We start from the raw sequence: 17767 nt of genomic DNA, 5'->3' as shown, positions 1-17767 counted from the left end.
CTTTCTCTTCCTCTTTCCCTTTCTTCCCCTCCCTCTGTGCTTTCCTCCTTCCCTCCTTCTTCTCACCTCATCCCTTCCTTCCTTCTTCCCATCTTCCCTCCTTTTCTCTCTCCCTCTTTCTCTCTCTCCCTTTCTTTCTGCCAAACATATCCTTGGATTTATCCCTAAGCTTGATGCTCCACTTGTTCTCAGGTTCCTTTCCTGATAACTTTTTGAGACTGAAGAACATCATTCCCACTCCTGTAACATTGAAATCCTTGTAGTAGCATGCTTTGTTTCCCTTCTAAATTGGACCTTTCTGTGCCAGTGTAAGCACCATGAATATGGAGGCTGTGTGGATGAATATGGAGACAGATTGTGGAGCTCAGAGGCAAAGAGGTCACTAAGTCAATAAGATGGCAACTTATAGTCAAGGTCCCTGGCGGGCAAGATGGTGGCCAAGGACAGAGCCTTGGGAGTGAACCAGGGCAGGAGTCATGTATTCCCAAAGAAAGACTGATTGAAAGACTGATTGGCCAGGGCCATTTCACTCACCTATCCCAGGCCTATAAGAAGCTTGAGACATAGTTGTTACATTACAAAGACCAAGCACAGAAGCCTTGTCCTTGTAATGGGCGTTTTCATCTACTAGGAGAGCAAAGAAACAAGAAAACAAGAGCAGTTGCAGGCTAAGAACAATTCTATCAGTAACATCTACATAGGGTGTTACAGGTACCTAGGCAAGATGTCTGCAATGGACGTGGGGAGTAAGGGAGGGCTTGAAAGGTTTTTCCCAGAGCAGCTAAGCTTAATGACATTTTTTCATAAATTGGCTGTTGAGACAGGCAATCTGGGAGGAGGACAAAAATGTGGGTCCACTTGCTTCCTGTTACTCTGTCATTTATATCTCCTGTGTCCATGACCCACACTCAGAGTACAGCTCTTATGATTTCTAACTATTGTTACCCTGAGAGGTTTATCTGTCACTTTGGTTCTAATAGCTGTGGTATCCTCTTTAATAACGTGACACCCATAGATTGATACTGAAAGATTTTCTGATTTTGACAGTCAGTGTTTCAGGATTTCTTTTTCTTTATCGACACCAGTTGCTCCAGATATACAGTCCAAGATACATGGAAGGTCTTGTTAATCACTAAAAATGCAAATTTAAATTCATGAGCTTCACCAAACATGCAGTGGGTTGTACCAAATATGTGCATACCCAATGGTGTGGAGAATATATTCAAGTCCACATAATTATCTTTTTTTATAAAAAAGAGTTATTTTTATTGCTAAGTGATATATATATGTATATATATATAAATATATATACATATATAAATAATAATATACATATATATTATATATATAATATATATATAAATAATAAAAAAAGCTTTACAGAATAATCTTCTTAGTTTGTCACAAATTTTGTCTTGCTGGATGGGACAAAGTTGTTCACAAAAATTCTGGTGAAATCAATTGAACATTTTATTTATTTTTAGTTTTTTATATTTTAAAGATTTATTTTTTTTGTTAATTTATTTTAATAATCTTAGTTGATTAGGGTACAAAGGGTCAAGGGCTACAGGATGAAAGTGGGTAATATTGTTTCCACACTATTATAATCATTTTGCCCTGTATCTGGGGTTAGGGGAGTAACAAAGGGAAAAGCCCCACCCAACTTCCCACCCATCCCCCATCCCCAACATGAGGCGCTCTCCAAGGGTCCTGCTCAAACAGTTTTGATAGTTCATCAGTTCTGGATTGCTGCCAATCTCACCGTCCCAACCGCAATGAAACCTATTCAGAGTCCAAAATGATTTTAAATTTTAAATCATTTTGTGCATGAAACATCACTTCATAGTATGAAGTATTCCAATTGTGACCCATGTTGGTGTTCAAAAATTTCTGACTTGGGAGCACCTTGGATTCTGGGTTTTTGATGGATACGTGACCTATGATACACAGTATTTTTTTTACCAGCCCAAGAACTCCGAAGTGCAGTGTTTCTATCACTTGTTTTCTCATTGTCAACACACCTGCTGCTGGATGGAGAGGGCTAGATGAGTAACAGAGTGTATTCCCCATTTACCCCTGCCTCTATCCACCTCTGTTCAGGCCATGTGATGGGAAGAGTTTATAGCACTCAGAACTGCCTGACAGATCTCCACTTTGATCATCCATAATTGGTAAAGCCGCAAGGCATTGGCAGCAGCCTGCCAGACAAAGGAGAAGACAAAACCCGAAAGCAGCGAAGTCTGAAGCATTTGAAAACAAGCAGGCAAACTGAAATTGCATCTCTATGTTTTCACTGAGGTCATTCCTTTTCATAGTTAAGGAAAAATGGAGCTATCCTTCCATGAGTGGGGATCATAAAATTCAAAATTGTCAAAACCGGGGAAGGATTTGTAGAGTGTTGGTTTAGTTTTCTAGAGCTTCCATGCTCCACAATAGGGTGACCAGGTAACAAAATTGATTTTTCCAAAATTCTGAAGGATAGCAGCCTGTGATCAAAATCTCTGCGGTGTTCTTCCTTTCTGACACTTCTCTGCTTAGTGACACATGAGCACCCTAGTAGTTCTTTAAAAATGGTGGTATAAAAACACCTGATAAAACTGGATTATGGACTTACATTGATAGTCTTTCTTATTTTTTGTAAATCCCTTGTCTCCAAATATAAGTAGTCCATTGCTTACAGTATGCTGATATCACTGTAGCATGCAAGCAATACACATTCAAGAGAAGCTGTACTTCGAATTTTGATATTTTGCTCTGCTAGTGACTGTGAAATAGGAGTCTCTCTGGTAGTGCAGGGCAGTTCAAGATCATGAGGATAGACAACTCACTTTGTGATGATTCTACTGCTGATGTTGAAGTGGGTTTGGATATTCAGTGAGTTTTCTGTTCATGGTTACCATCAACCATGATGAGCCTATTGGGATGTGTATATCTCCATTGTAAATTGAAGGATGCCTTATCAAATTGTTGGGTGTCTGCGCTTATTATCATATTACTTTAATCACAGTAGCTTTATATTTCTAAACATTAATTATGACAAATGCAGATTTGTTTTCCATAGCAAAGATTGATTTGTCAATTTAAGGCGTTTACAGTCTTTTAAGATTCCTTTGTTGTTTCTGAAAATGTCAGAATATTTCGATAGTGACTGCATTGGATATAAACAACTTGAAGTAGTGTGGACATTTCAGCATAATGAATTCATCCATAACATGGAATAATTCCATAAGTACAGGATATCAAACTATTTGTTTTTGTCATTTAAAATGTCTGTAATTGGTATTTGATATTTTTCAGTATAAATATCACTCACCGCCTTGATCACATTCATTCCTAAACATTTTATTTATTTGATGCTCTTACAATTGGGATTGTTTTCTTTCTTTTTTGATAGTTTTTTGTTATTACATAGAAATATTATCATTATTTTCATGCCGACTTTGTATCCTGTAACTTTCCTGAATTCAGTAAGTCTGACATCATTGTGTGTTGGAGACTTTAAGAATTTTCTATTTGTAAAATGATGTGATCTGCGAGTGCCATTTACTTTGCCTTTTGTAAGATGGATGCTTTTTGCTTCTTTATTTTTCCTAGTATCTCCTTCTCAGACTGTAGTAATAAACTTAACAGAAGTGGGGCTAGTGAGCATGGCTTGTATCCTTCCTCAGGCAGAGAAAAAGCTTTACACTTTTCATATCTGATGGGCTACTCATGTAAAGTTTTTCTTGTGTACCTGGACTTTCTTTTTGTGTCAAGTACTCTGAGAGTGTTTAGCGTAAAACTTCGGTAAATTTTACAAAATGCTTTTTTTTGTATCCGTTGAGATGATTATGTCTTATTATTCTTTATTCTGTTAATGTGGTGTATCACATTTTACTGATTTATGTATGTTGAGCCATCCTCACAGACAAGGAAAGAATCTCGAGCACAGTGCATGTTTATATGGGTTCCAAAATTCATTCTGTCAGTATTCTGTTGAAGATTTTGTTCTTCATCTGTTACCATCTTGGACATTAAGCCTACCCCTTTCTTAGTCTTTGGCAGCAGGCCTACCTCATCGGACATTTGAGAAAGTATTATCTCATCCAGGAGTTTTGGAAGCATTTGAGAATGATTGGCATTAGTCCTTTTAATGAATCCTTTTATGAAGTCCAAAACCTTTCTTTGTCGGAAGATTTGATTATCGAATCAGTCTCCTTATTCGTTAATGGTATGTTTATATCCTCATAGTGGATAAAATAAATGAGCAGATGCCGGTACAATTGTTCCTTCTAAAGGGATATACCTCTGAATACAGATGTGTATTATATACACATTTTTTTCTATTAAAGAACCAACATTTATAATTGAAGTATTGAAATATTAAATTAAACCCTCTAACATAATTCCAAGTCCCTTCATCTCTTCTGAATGAGCACATTGTGAACTCTTATAGCAGAAAAGAAATATTAGTGAATTTTCATGATCCGAAATGAGGTTCAGTGATAACTTACACTATAATATGCAAATTAACTCTTTAATATTTTCTAGTATCAAATCCTAAGTGTCTTTTTGCCATCCTCGATTGGTTAGCTCATGCACAAGATGAGAACTTTTTAAAATTCCCAGGGCGTAATTAATGCCATCATGAGATCAAAATCTGTAGACAGCAGACCGTGATTAGTTCTTTCCGGGCCCTTTTGGAGAAGCCACACCATGCCATCTTCATCCTGTCCGCTACAGCATCGTTAACCCCCTCAGGATGTCTGTATCCATTTTACAGAGTGTTAGAAGATTTCAGGGCCCTTCAGAATCACCACACATGCATGCCTCTTGTTTGAGAACTCTATCTAGCCTTCGAATATATTTATTAAATATTTACACAGATGTGTAACTCAAAGCAAACAGTGATTAGTTCAGATAAGAGCCTGATACAGTCCTGGTATCTTCACTGTGACTTCTTTTGTAGGCATTGTAGGGAGAAGGAGAAACAGAGTGAGAACAAGAGCAAGAGCAGGCATGCAAGCAAATGAGCAAGAGATCTTCATCCATTGATTCACTCCCCAGGCGGCTCTAACCGCCCTGCCTGAGCCAAGCCAAAATCAGAAGAAGCCAAGAAACTCATTAAGGTTACCCATGTGAGTGTGGGGATTCAAATACTTGGCCACTTTCCACTTTTTTTTTTTTCAGGCATTTAACCAGAGCTGGATCAAAATTGGAATAGCCAGGACATAGATCAGCACACATATGATTAGTCAACATTGCAGGTACTAGCTTAAGGTTTTGAGGCACATGCAAGTCTCAGCATCTTCTTCTTTATTGCTGTGTACATAAAAAACAACAAATAAATGGTAGGGTATCCATTACATGTAAGGTAAATGGTGAATGTGTTCACTGTATAGCATTACGTAAATGTAGTTGGAGCCCATTTCATTTTACCGTTTTAGTATCTCCCGAATTGCACTGAATATCTCAATCAATAGTGTATATTTATTGGACTAGTCCCAGTTTACCCTTTATAGCAATACCTAGAATAATGACAAGGCTTGTTAAAATGTTGACTATTTTGTAACATTTCGTATGGTATGATCATTGTCCACATTTCAGAAGTCAAGGTGCAGCTAGTATAACATAAGAGCATCACTACTGAACTGTTTTCATATAGCTGGAAATCAGTTGTGCTGTTGATCACACTGTCCTAGAAACCTGTGCGCTTGTTGCTTCTGATGAGTACGATACTCATTTCTCAAACTTGATTCTCGTCTCTAAGAACGCCCAAGCAGTGCATTAGCTTTTACTGTCGGTTAGAGGACTCTTGAAGTGACTTGTTCGCGTTGACTGAGAACCAGGACAGTGGCCTTTGTTAAAGGTTCATTTCGATGAGAAACGAAGAAATAGGTTTTCCTAGGCCCAGAGTTGAGTGCTAACACAGTATGTTATGTTGCAGTCATTTACGTCTTTCCTTGCAGTTAAGCAGTGTGACTTCTTGAAGAATGGAGGTCTGCATCTTGCTATCTGAAAAATGCCACAACTGGCTAATAGAAACAGAGCTTCTATTTTTCAGGGGGTTGGTGTGGGGAAATGAACCTTGGTATAGGTTTCCACATTTTGGGAAGTCAACATTGAGAACGTTAGTATCATAGCAGCATTCTAAGACAATAATTTTTTTAAGGTATATATGTTCATGTATACACACTCAATATATATGTTCAATCATTCAAATAAATACCAGCTTTTCAACATATGCTGAATGTGTGCTGTTTGCTAATCATCTTGTCGCATTTTCAGTTGGTTTCTGTTTCTTTGTCTCTGTTACTACTCATTGCATTTTTTCTGCCAGCCATTTACATTAAATAAACATAGTAACCAGTGGTTTTAAGCCCTGAATAAATACTAGCCAATGTAGAAGGTGTTTCTTTGGAAAATTATTTTCTGCTATAATGAGATTTTTCAGTTACAAAATTTGCCATCTAATCTGATTTTAACATGTAAACTATTCTTTCAAACACTGTGACTTTGGCTCAAAAGACCTAAATGATCACGTTCACATATTTTCTGATCATAGAGTATCTTTCAGAACAATTAAATGCCCTTTACAAAATATCATGGAACAGAACATTCTTGAAGGCAGGAAATGTATAGGCTTGCTTTACTTTTTCCTTATGTGTCCTGTAAACAAATATAGACAGGAGGATGGTTAATACACATTATTCAGATTGGGGAGTTTGACAGGAAATGCAGCACAAAATTCCATTTTTCTTGCTGTCGTTATGCTGATGAGCCTCTGGCCACTTCTCTCTGGTGTGGATAATTGCGAAGTTCTTCATATTTTACTGATTAGAAAAGCTACTCTTACCCATTGCTCTTATGTTTACGCCCTGCACCACTTCCAGCCTTCCAGCCTTCCAGCCTTCCCTAATGGTGTAATCTGCGGGCTCCATCAACTTTCTGTCTGCCCCTCATTTGGCCCTCTAATGAATATCAGACGCGCAGCCATCATTTATGCTTCAGGAACAAAGATAAATGAACAGAGCATTTTTGTTTGTCTATTAGTACTGTGAAAGCCAAACTCATTTTATCTGCTTCGTGGCTTCCTTGATGTGTCTGCCCACCTAGCACAACCCATTTGAACGGAGTCGTGGTTGATGTAGGTATTTATAGAAAGGGCTCTTGCTGTCACCGAATGCATACTGGTATAGAATTGTGAATTGTGCTGTATCTGCATGTACATGTTTACAGAAGTAATCGAGCGTTGTTGAGGGTCATGACGTAAGAAAGGATGCAGGCAGGAAACGGAGCAACGAGAGGGAAGCAGGAAGAAGACGTAATAGAAGGATGGCAGAGAGGAAGAGTCACGGAAGAAAGGGGGGCCCAAACGAAGGGAGAGTAATGGAACTGAAGGAAAACAGAGGGATGAGTGTAATGACACAGTACATTGGGACATGTTTCTTGAGGAGAAAGCAAAAACCAGAGAAAATAATTCACATGTAATTCACAAAGTACACACACACACACACACACACACACACACACACACGCACACACCCCTACCCTCAATTTAGGCTTCTCTGTCCAATTTTTGGGCTGAAGTTATTTTGTTCTGAACCAGTTTAGTTTTATAACTCATAGAGATCATTTAAAGCCTTTTACTTAAGCCAAGGAGAAAACAAAACATGTTAAAATGCAAACGGCCTCTCAGCAATCTTTATTATAGTTTTTCTTAGCTGTTTTATTGAAAATATCTTCCTAGAAATGCATGCTTTCGTTAAAATGTTGATAAATATTAGTTAAAATTTAAAGGGAAACTGAATATTTACAGCTCAGGTGTTTAATTGATTGTACGTTATACTTTTTGTCTCACTTCAGCAATTTTTTTTTATTTCCTCTAAGAATGTTAGTAGGCTAATAATGCTTTGTCCAATTGTCGTGGGATCTGCATTTTTTTTTTTTTTTTTGCTCTCTTGAAACTCACATAGTGGAACCGAGTCACAGAGGTGGTGGTGTTAGGAGGTAGAAATGCATGTATGGTGATTAAAATCACGGGAGGGGGGCCTCATGGATGGGATTCAGGCCCTTATAAAGCATACCTGAGTCAGCCCTTTGCCTCTTCCTTCTTGTGAGGCCAAAGCAAGAAGAAAACACGGACTCCAACCCTCACCATAGGCCAACTCTGCCCCATCTCTATAACTGTGAGATATAAATGATGCTGGTTTATAAACCATTGGGCTGAAATAGTACGTTGTTTTTACTAATATTGATTTTATTTTTATTGGAAAGTCAGATACACAGAGAGGAGGAGAGCCAGAGAGAAAGATCTTCTCTCCGTTGATTCGTTGATTCACTCCTCAGATGGTCTCAACATCCGGAGCTGTGCCAGTCTGAAGCCACTGGCCCTGAGCCTCTTCCAGGTCTCCCATGTGGTTACAGGGTCCCAAGGCTTTTAGGCTGTCTTCAGCTGCTTTCCCAGGCCACAACCAGGGAGCTGGATGGGAAGGGCAGTGGACAGGATTAGAACTGGTGCCCATATGGGATGCCAGTACCTGCAAGGGGAGGACTCTAACAGGCAGGCCACCTTGCCGGACTCCAAAACATGCAGTTTTAATGTTATAAAATGTATCTTAAGACGCTGGACTTTATGCTAGGCATGTGTTTGCAAGGAACGAATCTCAACTGAACTTGAACTGTGGTTATGCAACAAGGTGGAGGAATCCACCATGGGGGGAGGGATATGGGAGGGGTGGGAGGAATCCCCAGCGCCTATAAAACTGTACCACATAATACAATGTAAACAACAATAAAAAAAAAACAGAAGAAATGATCAACACATTAAAAAAAAAGAATTTACTAAATTCAGTATCTTTTAACTAATGGAGTATTTATTTAAAATTTCCTGCAACATAAACAGTGGCTGTAAATTAGCTAATCTGTCTGTAAGAAACATTGAATATTCAGCTTCAGCATTCACACTTATTGGTGGCATGCCAGCTTGAATTTCCTTTCCATTAGCCTGAGATATCTTTCCATCCTTTCACCTTCAGTTTTTGCAGCGCATGGATGGGTTTTGGTTTTTGATGCAGTCTGCTAATCTCTGACATTTGATTGATTAGTTTAATACATTTGGGGTTAATGTGCATAGGCATTTGGTCCTGTCATTTTAGCAGTACACTGTTCATTGTTTGACTTAATCTCCTGTTTTCCTTTAAGTGGGATGTTCTCCTGATTTACATTTGCTTTTGGTACTTGCTATTCCTTTTCTTCTCAAGAGAAAATCTTTAAGCAACATTGTAGGGCAAGTCTGGAAGAGGAAAATTTCTTGAGCTTTCTTGTACTGTGAAGGATTTTCTTTCATTTGCAAAGATGAAGAAATGCTTTGCTGAGTAAGCTATTGAGAGCTTATAGTTTTTCCCCCTTTAAATTTTGGAATATGTCGCTCTAATCTCTTCTGGCCTGTAGAGTTTCTTCTGTGAGGTCAGATGTGAGTTTGATTGATGCTCCTCTAAATGTTAATTGATTTTATATGCATATTTAAGAATATTTTCCTTATGTCAGGTTAAGAAAGCTTGATTATCCTATGTTGTAGTAAGGATTGCTTTTGGTCAATTCTGTTGGAGTTCTGTGCCCCTCCTTATGTTTTTCCAACTTTCTTTTCATGTTAGGGAAGTTTTAATATTTCATTGAACACATGTTTAAACACAGCTTCTTTCTGTGCCTTGTGGAACTCCCATGACTCTTACATTTAGCCTTTACCTAGTGTCTCTTATTTCTTGATTCATTTTTTGCCTTGGGTCAGATCCATTTCTAGTTTTTAATTCTTTCCCCGTTGTGGGAAAAACCTCTTCCAATTCTGAGATTCTTTTTTCTGCCTCAATCATTTTGTTATAGACTTTCTACTGAATTTTTAATTTGTTCCATTGAGTTTTAATTTCAGACATTATCAGCATTCCTTTAATTCATCACTGCTATTTCCCATATAACATATTCCTTTAATTCCTTGAACTCCTGTATGTGCTTCTCATTGTTGATAAGAAGCTGTTAAACACGCTTTTAAAATTCATTGTCTTTCATTTTCTCAGTGTCTTCCTTAGTTAACTCCGAGGTTGGCATAGGCTTTTGCTCCTTTGCGGGGCAAAAATCAGTAATATTCATTTCCTCTTTGTCATTACACCTCTGGTTAGCAGATTCCTCTCTTTAGGGCTGGTTTCAGAGCTGCGTTGCTCGTTGGTCTACAGGTCAGTTTTAGTGATTGTGCTTGGTACCCTGTTCTTCATTTGCAATCAGGTATGCAACTCCTTCCAGTGAGTTTCAGTCTGAAGATTTTGTGCTAGGCTTCTTCCACGGTTTCCATAGCACCAGCTGCTGGATCACCACGGTCCAATCCCTGTGATTCCATGCTGTGGCTAAACCCTTTCCTACACAGACTCTTCTCCATCTCCTTGATCCAGCAATGTGTGGGATTAGGGAGATGCCAGCTGTCCTAAATCACTGGGTGCTGCTCTTGTTGGAACCTGCTAGCTTGTAGGTCTGCGTGCCACCTGGTCCTATTTTGGTTGGATCGCGTGTCCCCCTCACACAGTCCGTACTGATTTGCTGTGAGATCATTGCAGTGTGCTGAGCCAAAACTGATTTCCCTTCTGTCTTAGTGCATGAATAGCTCACTGTTGTCCCTCTGGGCCCTCAGCCTTTGCTGCAGTACAGAAATGGTAACGGATTGCTTCTGGCTTATTGCATACACAGCTCACTTCTTTCCCTCCAGTGTTGCAGCTTTGCTGCAGTGCGCAAGATAGTGCCTGATGTCAAACTAGTGGGGTTCATGACCTGCTGGCTGCTAGATCTGGGGGCCACCTTGAACCCTAAGGGTGTTGGAAACCTTAGGGTGCTGAGCTGGTGCTGATCATTGCAGTGTCGCTGAGCTAAAATTGATTTCCTTTCTTGCTTAGCACATGCACAGCTCACTACAGTCTTTGCCATACTAAATAAAATGGTGTTCGATGTGACACTATTAGGTTTGGAGGTCATGAAATCCACCCTGCTCCTACACCATCCCTTGGCATCTGCGACTCCTTCTCTGCTTGTGGTAAGATCAAACAAATCAGCAGGACAGGCAATTCCTTGTCTTGGTTCACCCCCTGATTTCCTGGTGAATTTTCCTTTCTACTTGGTCACCAGTAGAGTTCAGATGACCAGCCTGTGATAGCTGACCATTGCTGCGGTATCTGGTCACTGCAACACCATTCTATTGTCTGCTGCTTCCCTGTGTCTGTGGGTGTCCACATGGCTCTTTGCTGTTGGCCTGTCTTCTATTTACTGAAATCTCTCCTCTGTGCTTCACTATGCTAATTATTCTCTATCATTGTAAACCTGTCTTCACCCTATACCACCCTCTTGCCAAGGTACCTTTTGTTTTTCTTAAATAGATGCTAATTAGCTTATCTTGTACCCTGCCCCTCCTAGCTAAGAGGTGGGGTGGGGTAGATTTAACAAAAAGACTAAGAAAAAAGAAAGAAAGAAAAAAGAAAGAAAAGAAAAGAAAGGCTTACATGGGCAGAATCTGCAGCCACAGAGAGTAATCAGTGTAACGGAAAAAAGAGAGGATGGGAAAAGCTGCCTGGGGAAAGGGGAGAGCAAGGAGAGTTTTGCCTCTGAGGTGGCTGGACAGGAGGATTGAGGCATTATTGGGGTAAAGGCAAAAGATCCTAAACAGGATCGACAAAGGGCAAGAATGGAGAAAAGAAGGCTTGAACATAGGAAATCTCTGTTTGCCATTGTGATAGAAGTTTTCTAGATTACGGAGAAATTGGAGGTCAAATTGAATTGTTGTCTAATTTGTGTTGAATCCAAGCCATGTTGCAAAAGAAAATTAGTGTGTCTGTTTTTGAGATTGTTAGGAGGCATTAAAGTGGAGACACTGTAGGGGATTGAACTCTCCAGCAAAGCCTGATGGCTGAGACATGGGTAGGAATCTGTGGAGGAGTTAGAGGTTGGACTCACCTTTCACCCGCAGAGAGCAGTAGGACACCCTTAATCTGATAGAAGTAGCATGTGTGATCAGTAAAGGCTGAGAGTCTATGAAATGTTTTCTTCACAAGTATTCTCAGTAGGGAGTCTGAAGAGGTGCTTGTTGCAGCTCAGATCCCCAGTGAGGAGAACAAACAGCAACCTTCAGACACAGGGGGATGAGAGGCAGAGAGGGAGAAAGCAGTATGGTGGATAGGGTATTGACACATGGAAGAGAAAGGAAAAATGGCGAACTGGGTTCGGCCACATGAGACAGCCCAGCTATTGGTTTTCCCAGGTGGGTGGAATGCTCTCTAGGGGTTGGGTATTCAATAGTTGTCCTGTGGCCTCAACTCCAATTTGCTGCAGAAATAGAGAGCTTGGAGGGAGAAGAGGAGTTTCAAGAAGATGATGAGTTACAAATGAGCAGATTTAGGTTAGAGATAGAAGATATTTTAGACATGGGACTGAGGGGTAGTCTTTCTGTCCTTACAAATTCTGGCATTATCTAAGTGATATTGAGGCCAATCCATAATACAGAATATGCTGTTTTATGTAGGAATGCAATTGGAGGGCTTTTAATTGGCCAGGAGACAGCCCAAGGTTGTGTCAGGAGGAACAGCTGATGAAACAGCCACTCCCACAGCTAATAGACTCAGGTTCAGTTGCAGCAATGGAAAATGAACTGACACACAGAGAAATAAGGGTGTCCCCAAGTTTTCCTCGGTCAGTAAATTTTATGGCTCTCACGGGAGGCGGGTCATTACCACCCTGCATTAAGGACAAGCTACCTGCATCAGAAGGCATCACTTCAGAGCATGGAAGCCAGCCAATGGGGGAGTTTGGTACCCGGGCCCAGGGTCAATGGAGCCAAACTCCAAAAATGGAGACTGGACCTGGTCATGGGAGTGAAACTGTGCCCAACTTCTTTCAAAACCCCAGGATTGATAGGGAGCAGTCACATTATTTTGGATATGGTGGTGGCATTCAGAAAGATGAGGGGTGCCTTGCTTACTGGAGCATGTGCCTAGTGGGAGCCCATGCCTGGGTTATAGGCTGAAAGGGATTAGATCCTGCAGAGGTCCCAACTTTAGGACCAGGAAGCCAGGTGGGAAAGCCAACTGAATTCATGGCACCAAATATTAGATCATTTCGGCATTAGCTCTTTTTAGTATACGCCTTTTTCAGTTGCAGCCACAAGCCAAAAAAGTACACCCAGCAAGTCACACAGGGGCCTATATTCCAGAAGGGAATATGACTGCAGGAGTGGGCACAAAGTCAGAATGGAGGGAAGAAGAGGTGTCTCCTGCTATAGTGGCAGGAGGGGTATCCATGGGAAGGGGCGGGAGAAAGGAAGTCCCTTTTAATGGCCCGGGGTGGGCATTATGAGGCTGTGAGGGATTAGTGGATAAGACTCTCAGGGACACAAGGAATTGGTAAACATAGCAGTGAGCGAGGACTAGGGCAGTGGCCATAAGGGATTGGTGGATAATGCTGCCAAGCATGGTACTATGAGGTTAGAGCAGATTAGTGGGAACAGGATTACAAAGTTAAAATTGGCAGAAACAAAATTTGCATCTCAGGGACACATGAATCTTAAGAAAGCTGTGATATAAGGGAAGCAGATATTGAAAATGGTAACAAGGGCCCATCACAGTAGCCTAGGTGCTGAGGTCCTCGACTTGCATGCATCTGGATCCCAAATGGGTGCTGGTTCTATTCTTGGCAGCCCAGTTCCAATTCGCCTCCCTGCTTATGGCCTAGGAAAGCAGTTGGTGATGCCCCCAAAGCCTTGGGACCCTGCAACTATGTAAGAGATCCAGAACAGGCTCCTTGCTCCTGGCTTCAGTTTGGCTCAGTTCTGGCCATTGTGGCTGCTAGAGGAGTGAATCAGCAGGCTGAAGATCTTCCTCTTTGTTTCTTCTCCTCTCTGTTTATCTGAATTTCCAGTGAAAATGAATAAATCTTTTTTCTTTAATGATACAGAATCCAAAATGGAGGTCTTCTGGAATGTGTGTCACTCCTCAAAGTTTGTTTCTTTATTAATGTAAACAGCTGGCAAAATAACTGGGAGGACAGTTTAGTTGGGAATAACCTCCAGAGAGCTAGGAAAAGTTCCCAATGAGGATGGCACAGTTTTGCCAATATGATGGCTATTTGAAGTATAATCTTAGAGTATTGACCCAAGAACTAATTCAGATATATGATACACATTTATTTCTATCTATAGTAGGAGTGGGTTTCAAATGAAACAATAATAATATCATTGAGGTTTGGGGCTGTAGAGATCAAATTCAAATCTTGTGTGTGTGTGTGTGTGTGTGTGTGTGTGTGTGTGTGTGTGTGTGTATGTATGTGTGTCTTCCTAGGGACTTATTAACCCTGGTGTTAACAAGAGTTGGTTATCTGTTAAAGGAGAATGAAAATTTTCAATGTAATTACAAAGGTTGAGTGAGATAATTTTGTAAAAGATTGGTTTATTTATCTATTGGAAAGTCAGATACCCAGAGGGGAGCAGGGACAGAGGAAGATCTTCCTTCTGATGATTCACTCCCTCAGTGGCCGCAAGAGTCGGAGCTGTGCCAATCCAAAGTCAGGGCCAGAAGCCTCTTCCGGGTCAACCTTGAGTAGTTTCTCCAATTTCTATGCAGAATTTCTAACTGAATCTGTAGTAGGAAGACAGATATGAGGCTGGGCTTTCCCCATTGAGGCAGCTGCTAAGTGGCAGGGAGAGTCCTGGAGGGTAAGGTGTGGGAGCACAAGCCACACTGGCAGCAGAGGGACTGTGCTGGAGCAGATTGAGTGCACCCACGGGGTTTGACTTGAGGAACTCGTAGAGGTGGAATGCTGAGCCTAGGTAGATATAAGAAAACTTCTATATCACTTATTTGCCGTATTTTCAAATTATGTGTTATGCTATCAGAGTGCCTGGTTTCTCTTCCCAGCTCTGCTCTTTATTCCAGCTTCCAGCTCTTCTGTAAGTTGAAGGGCAGCATGAAACATTTGTATTGACTCAAAGCTCCGGACTTCAGCCTGGCCCAGCTGCAGTTGCTGGGCGCAATCCATATCAGTATCCATAGCCTGTTGCCGAGATGAAACAGTGGACAGGAAAGCTGTCTGTGATCTTTCTTGCTCTGAGTTTCAGACAAATAAAGCAAATAAATAAAAGTTAAGAAAAGAGGTTTATGGGAAATTACGATGAAATATATGGTTGTTTTGATGCAAAGCCTTTTTGCAGCCCACTCCTATAGGAGACTTTTAAAAAAATTGTGAAGGATCATGAGAATTTAAAAGATGTTTTTGCATTGAAATGAACTCTTCCTTCTGTTCCATTACTTAGAATTTTGAAGAATCCCTATTGTAAATAGCTCTGATGATAACACTGCTTATTTGTATGTCCCTGTGTACACACACATATATAGCTTTCTCCCCATTTTCTATGACACCCTCCCCCTGACCTGGGAAATATCTTGTCTTCCAGATGGAGCACCATACATCTGGTGGATCGGACGGTCCAAGGAAAAGTTCCCATTCTGGGGAGGTCCCCCTCCTGGCCCCCAGCAGTGTGAATGTGGCCTGGGCAAAGGTTTCCTGGACATTCCACGCTTTTGCAACTGTGACATGGACAAGGATGAATGGTAAGAAGAAATTGTCATCACTTGGGAAAGTGGCACATGCATTGAACCATAAAACATACACAAAGAGAGAAAGGTGTAGATGAGAAATATAAATGAATAAAGGCTTCTTCATGGTTGGGAGGCAGGGTTTGTTTTGTTTGTTTTTCTTTATATCAAAAGTGGACAGTCCAATTATTTTGTGTGCTATGACTGAAGGATGTAACAAAAGGCAAGTGGTCACACCATGATCTCTGCATAAATTCTGATTCGTATACTCCAAAGGAATAGGATGGAATACTGAGCTCTGCAATTCAGTTGGTGTTTCTATGACAGGTGGAACACGGATGTGGACAAGGAAGCTGACGGAGACAGGTGGGAGTAATTACATGGACATTCACCAGTTCTCACTGATGTTCTAGTTAGCCATCGCTCTCTTCTATTTGAAAGGCGTATTATACATTTGCAGAGAGAAGGATGGAAGGTGAGAAGAAGGGAAGTGGGAAAGAGAGAAAGAGAGAGAAGGGAGAAAGAGAATAGAGAGTTCTTTCATCTGCTGGTTCACTGCCCAACTGCTTGCAATAGTCATGGTAAGCGAGGCTGAAGTCAGGAACTTGGAGTTCAGTCTGAGTCTTCAGTGTGAGTGCCAGACATCCAAAAGCCTCAGTCAAAGAGGAGGAATTATAGAGAAATGGCATCCGCACGTTGTGAGATGGGCAGGGGTGGATGTGTGAATTAGCCGTGTTGACAGAAAAATCTTTCTGCTTCCCAGGCTCCCTTCCATGCAAACTCACCCATGTCTTTGATTCCTAGGCTCATCTTGATGCATGGGATGGCACACACTGTTTGCAGACATGCAGGCTCAGAGAAGCAGCTCCATTTTGTGGTGTGTAGTCAGAAAAGCTGCCTTCACAGGTGAAACGTGAGTGAGAATAGAAAAGGGAATGCTTCTCATACTCACCCTCATGTTTTACTTCACTCTATGCTGTATGCTTGCTTCACATTGTTACTTTTCTTCTGGTGGAGCCCCTTCTTTATACAACAATTGCCTCCTGAACACACTGCCTCAGCTAGGGCTTCATTTATTGCCCGCAAAGGGGCAGTGAATATTTATGGCATCGTGTCACTGCTCTGGAAATGTCACTGCTCATTTCATCCTCTGATTCTAGCCTTTTCTCCCCAGAAATTCTTGCAGTTCTGATACCCTCTGTATATTCAGTCAATCAAATAATTTTAAAATCCTCATTTCATCTGAAATACAAGTGGAAGATAGAAGAGAGTGTAAGTAAGTGCAGGGGCTGGGTCAGGAGCCTTGAACTTTATACAAGTTCCCCAAATGAATAGCGTGAGCCCAGATATTCAAGCTGTCACGCTCTGCTCTCTCATGAGCATTAAGTGAGGCTAGATTTGAAGTAGAACATCCAGGACTCTATCTGTGGAGAATCATTTGTTTTAGCATCAGCTGTGTGCATTTCTCCATCTCACCCTGAGTCACTTGTTGCTTATTTGCTAAGCCCACGCTCAGCACAAGGCAGTCCATGGTACTGTGAGGGTCAGGAACATCACAGTTTCCAGCCTTGAAAAACACACAGGAAGAATTTAACCAGAAGGGCACATTGGTGATGAACAAATGGACCAGTTGGTGTGTCCTAATGGCAACACTGGTTGGAAGACAGAGAGTTCAGAGTGGCAATTAAGGGCCAGAAATTTGCAAACAAAATAAACACATTGCATAAAGCTCTATGTGCTGGGACAGGTGTACTGGTGTACTTGCTGCACTGCTCTGGTGTGGACGGTCAAATAGCAAATGAGATTGGACCCAGCTCCTGAAGCTTGTGAAATAACCATGAGCTGTCTTTTATCTGTACAAGAATTGTTGGTCAGAGTATGCATGTACAGCATGGCAGAGTCCTAGGGCAATGCATTCATTATTTATTCTTCCAGCTCTACCATTCACCACAGAAAACCCAAGTGTGAAAATGGACCTGAGAGACGCTCTGCTCTCTGCAGGCCTCATCATTATGTTAACATTTGGACTGGATGGCTTGTGACAAGTCTCAGATGGTTGTTAGAGAGCAGGGTGCCCCCTTAATATCACTGAAGTTCAATTGACTTCAAAACAAATAAAAACTATCTTATCTTGCATAATTCTCTCAAATCTCTGTTTTTGCATGAAATTA

The 17767-nt window shown here is 41.0% G+C and overlaps 1 protein-coding gene across 1 annotated transcript in view; it reads left to right on the top strand.

Moving 5' to 3' along the window:
- Positions 1 to 17767, top strand: part of LOC121150356 (contactin-associated protein-like 5) — a 298680-nt gene that overhangs the window by 192728 nt on the left and 88185 nt on the right. The window contains exon 14 of the mRNA XM_040971200.1: positions 15455 to 15611. Coding sequence (XP_040827134.1) covers positions 15455 to 15611 — 157 coding nt within the window. The remainder of the gene's footprint in view (positions 1 to 15454; positions 15612 to 17767) is intronic.

The sequence above is a fragment of the Ochotona curzoniae genome, unplaced genomic scaffold (assembly GCF_017591425.1).
Source record: "Ochotona curzoniae isolate NIBS_2020 unplaced genomic scaffold, NIBS_Ocur_1.0 scaffold_4953, whole genome shotgun sequence".
Classification (NCBI taxonomy): domain Eukaryota; kingdom Metazoa; phylum Chordata; class Mammalia; order Lagomorpha; family Ochotonidae; genus Ochotona; species Ochotona curzoniae.
Note: the sequence above shows the minus strand (reverse complement) of the source record. Positions and strands in the feature narration are given on the sequence as shown.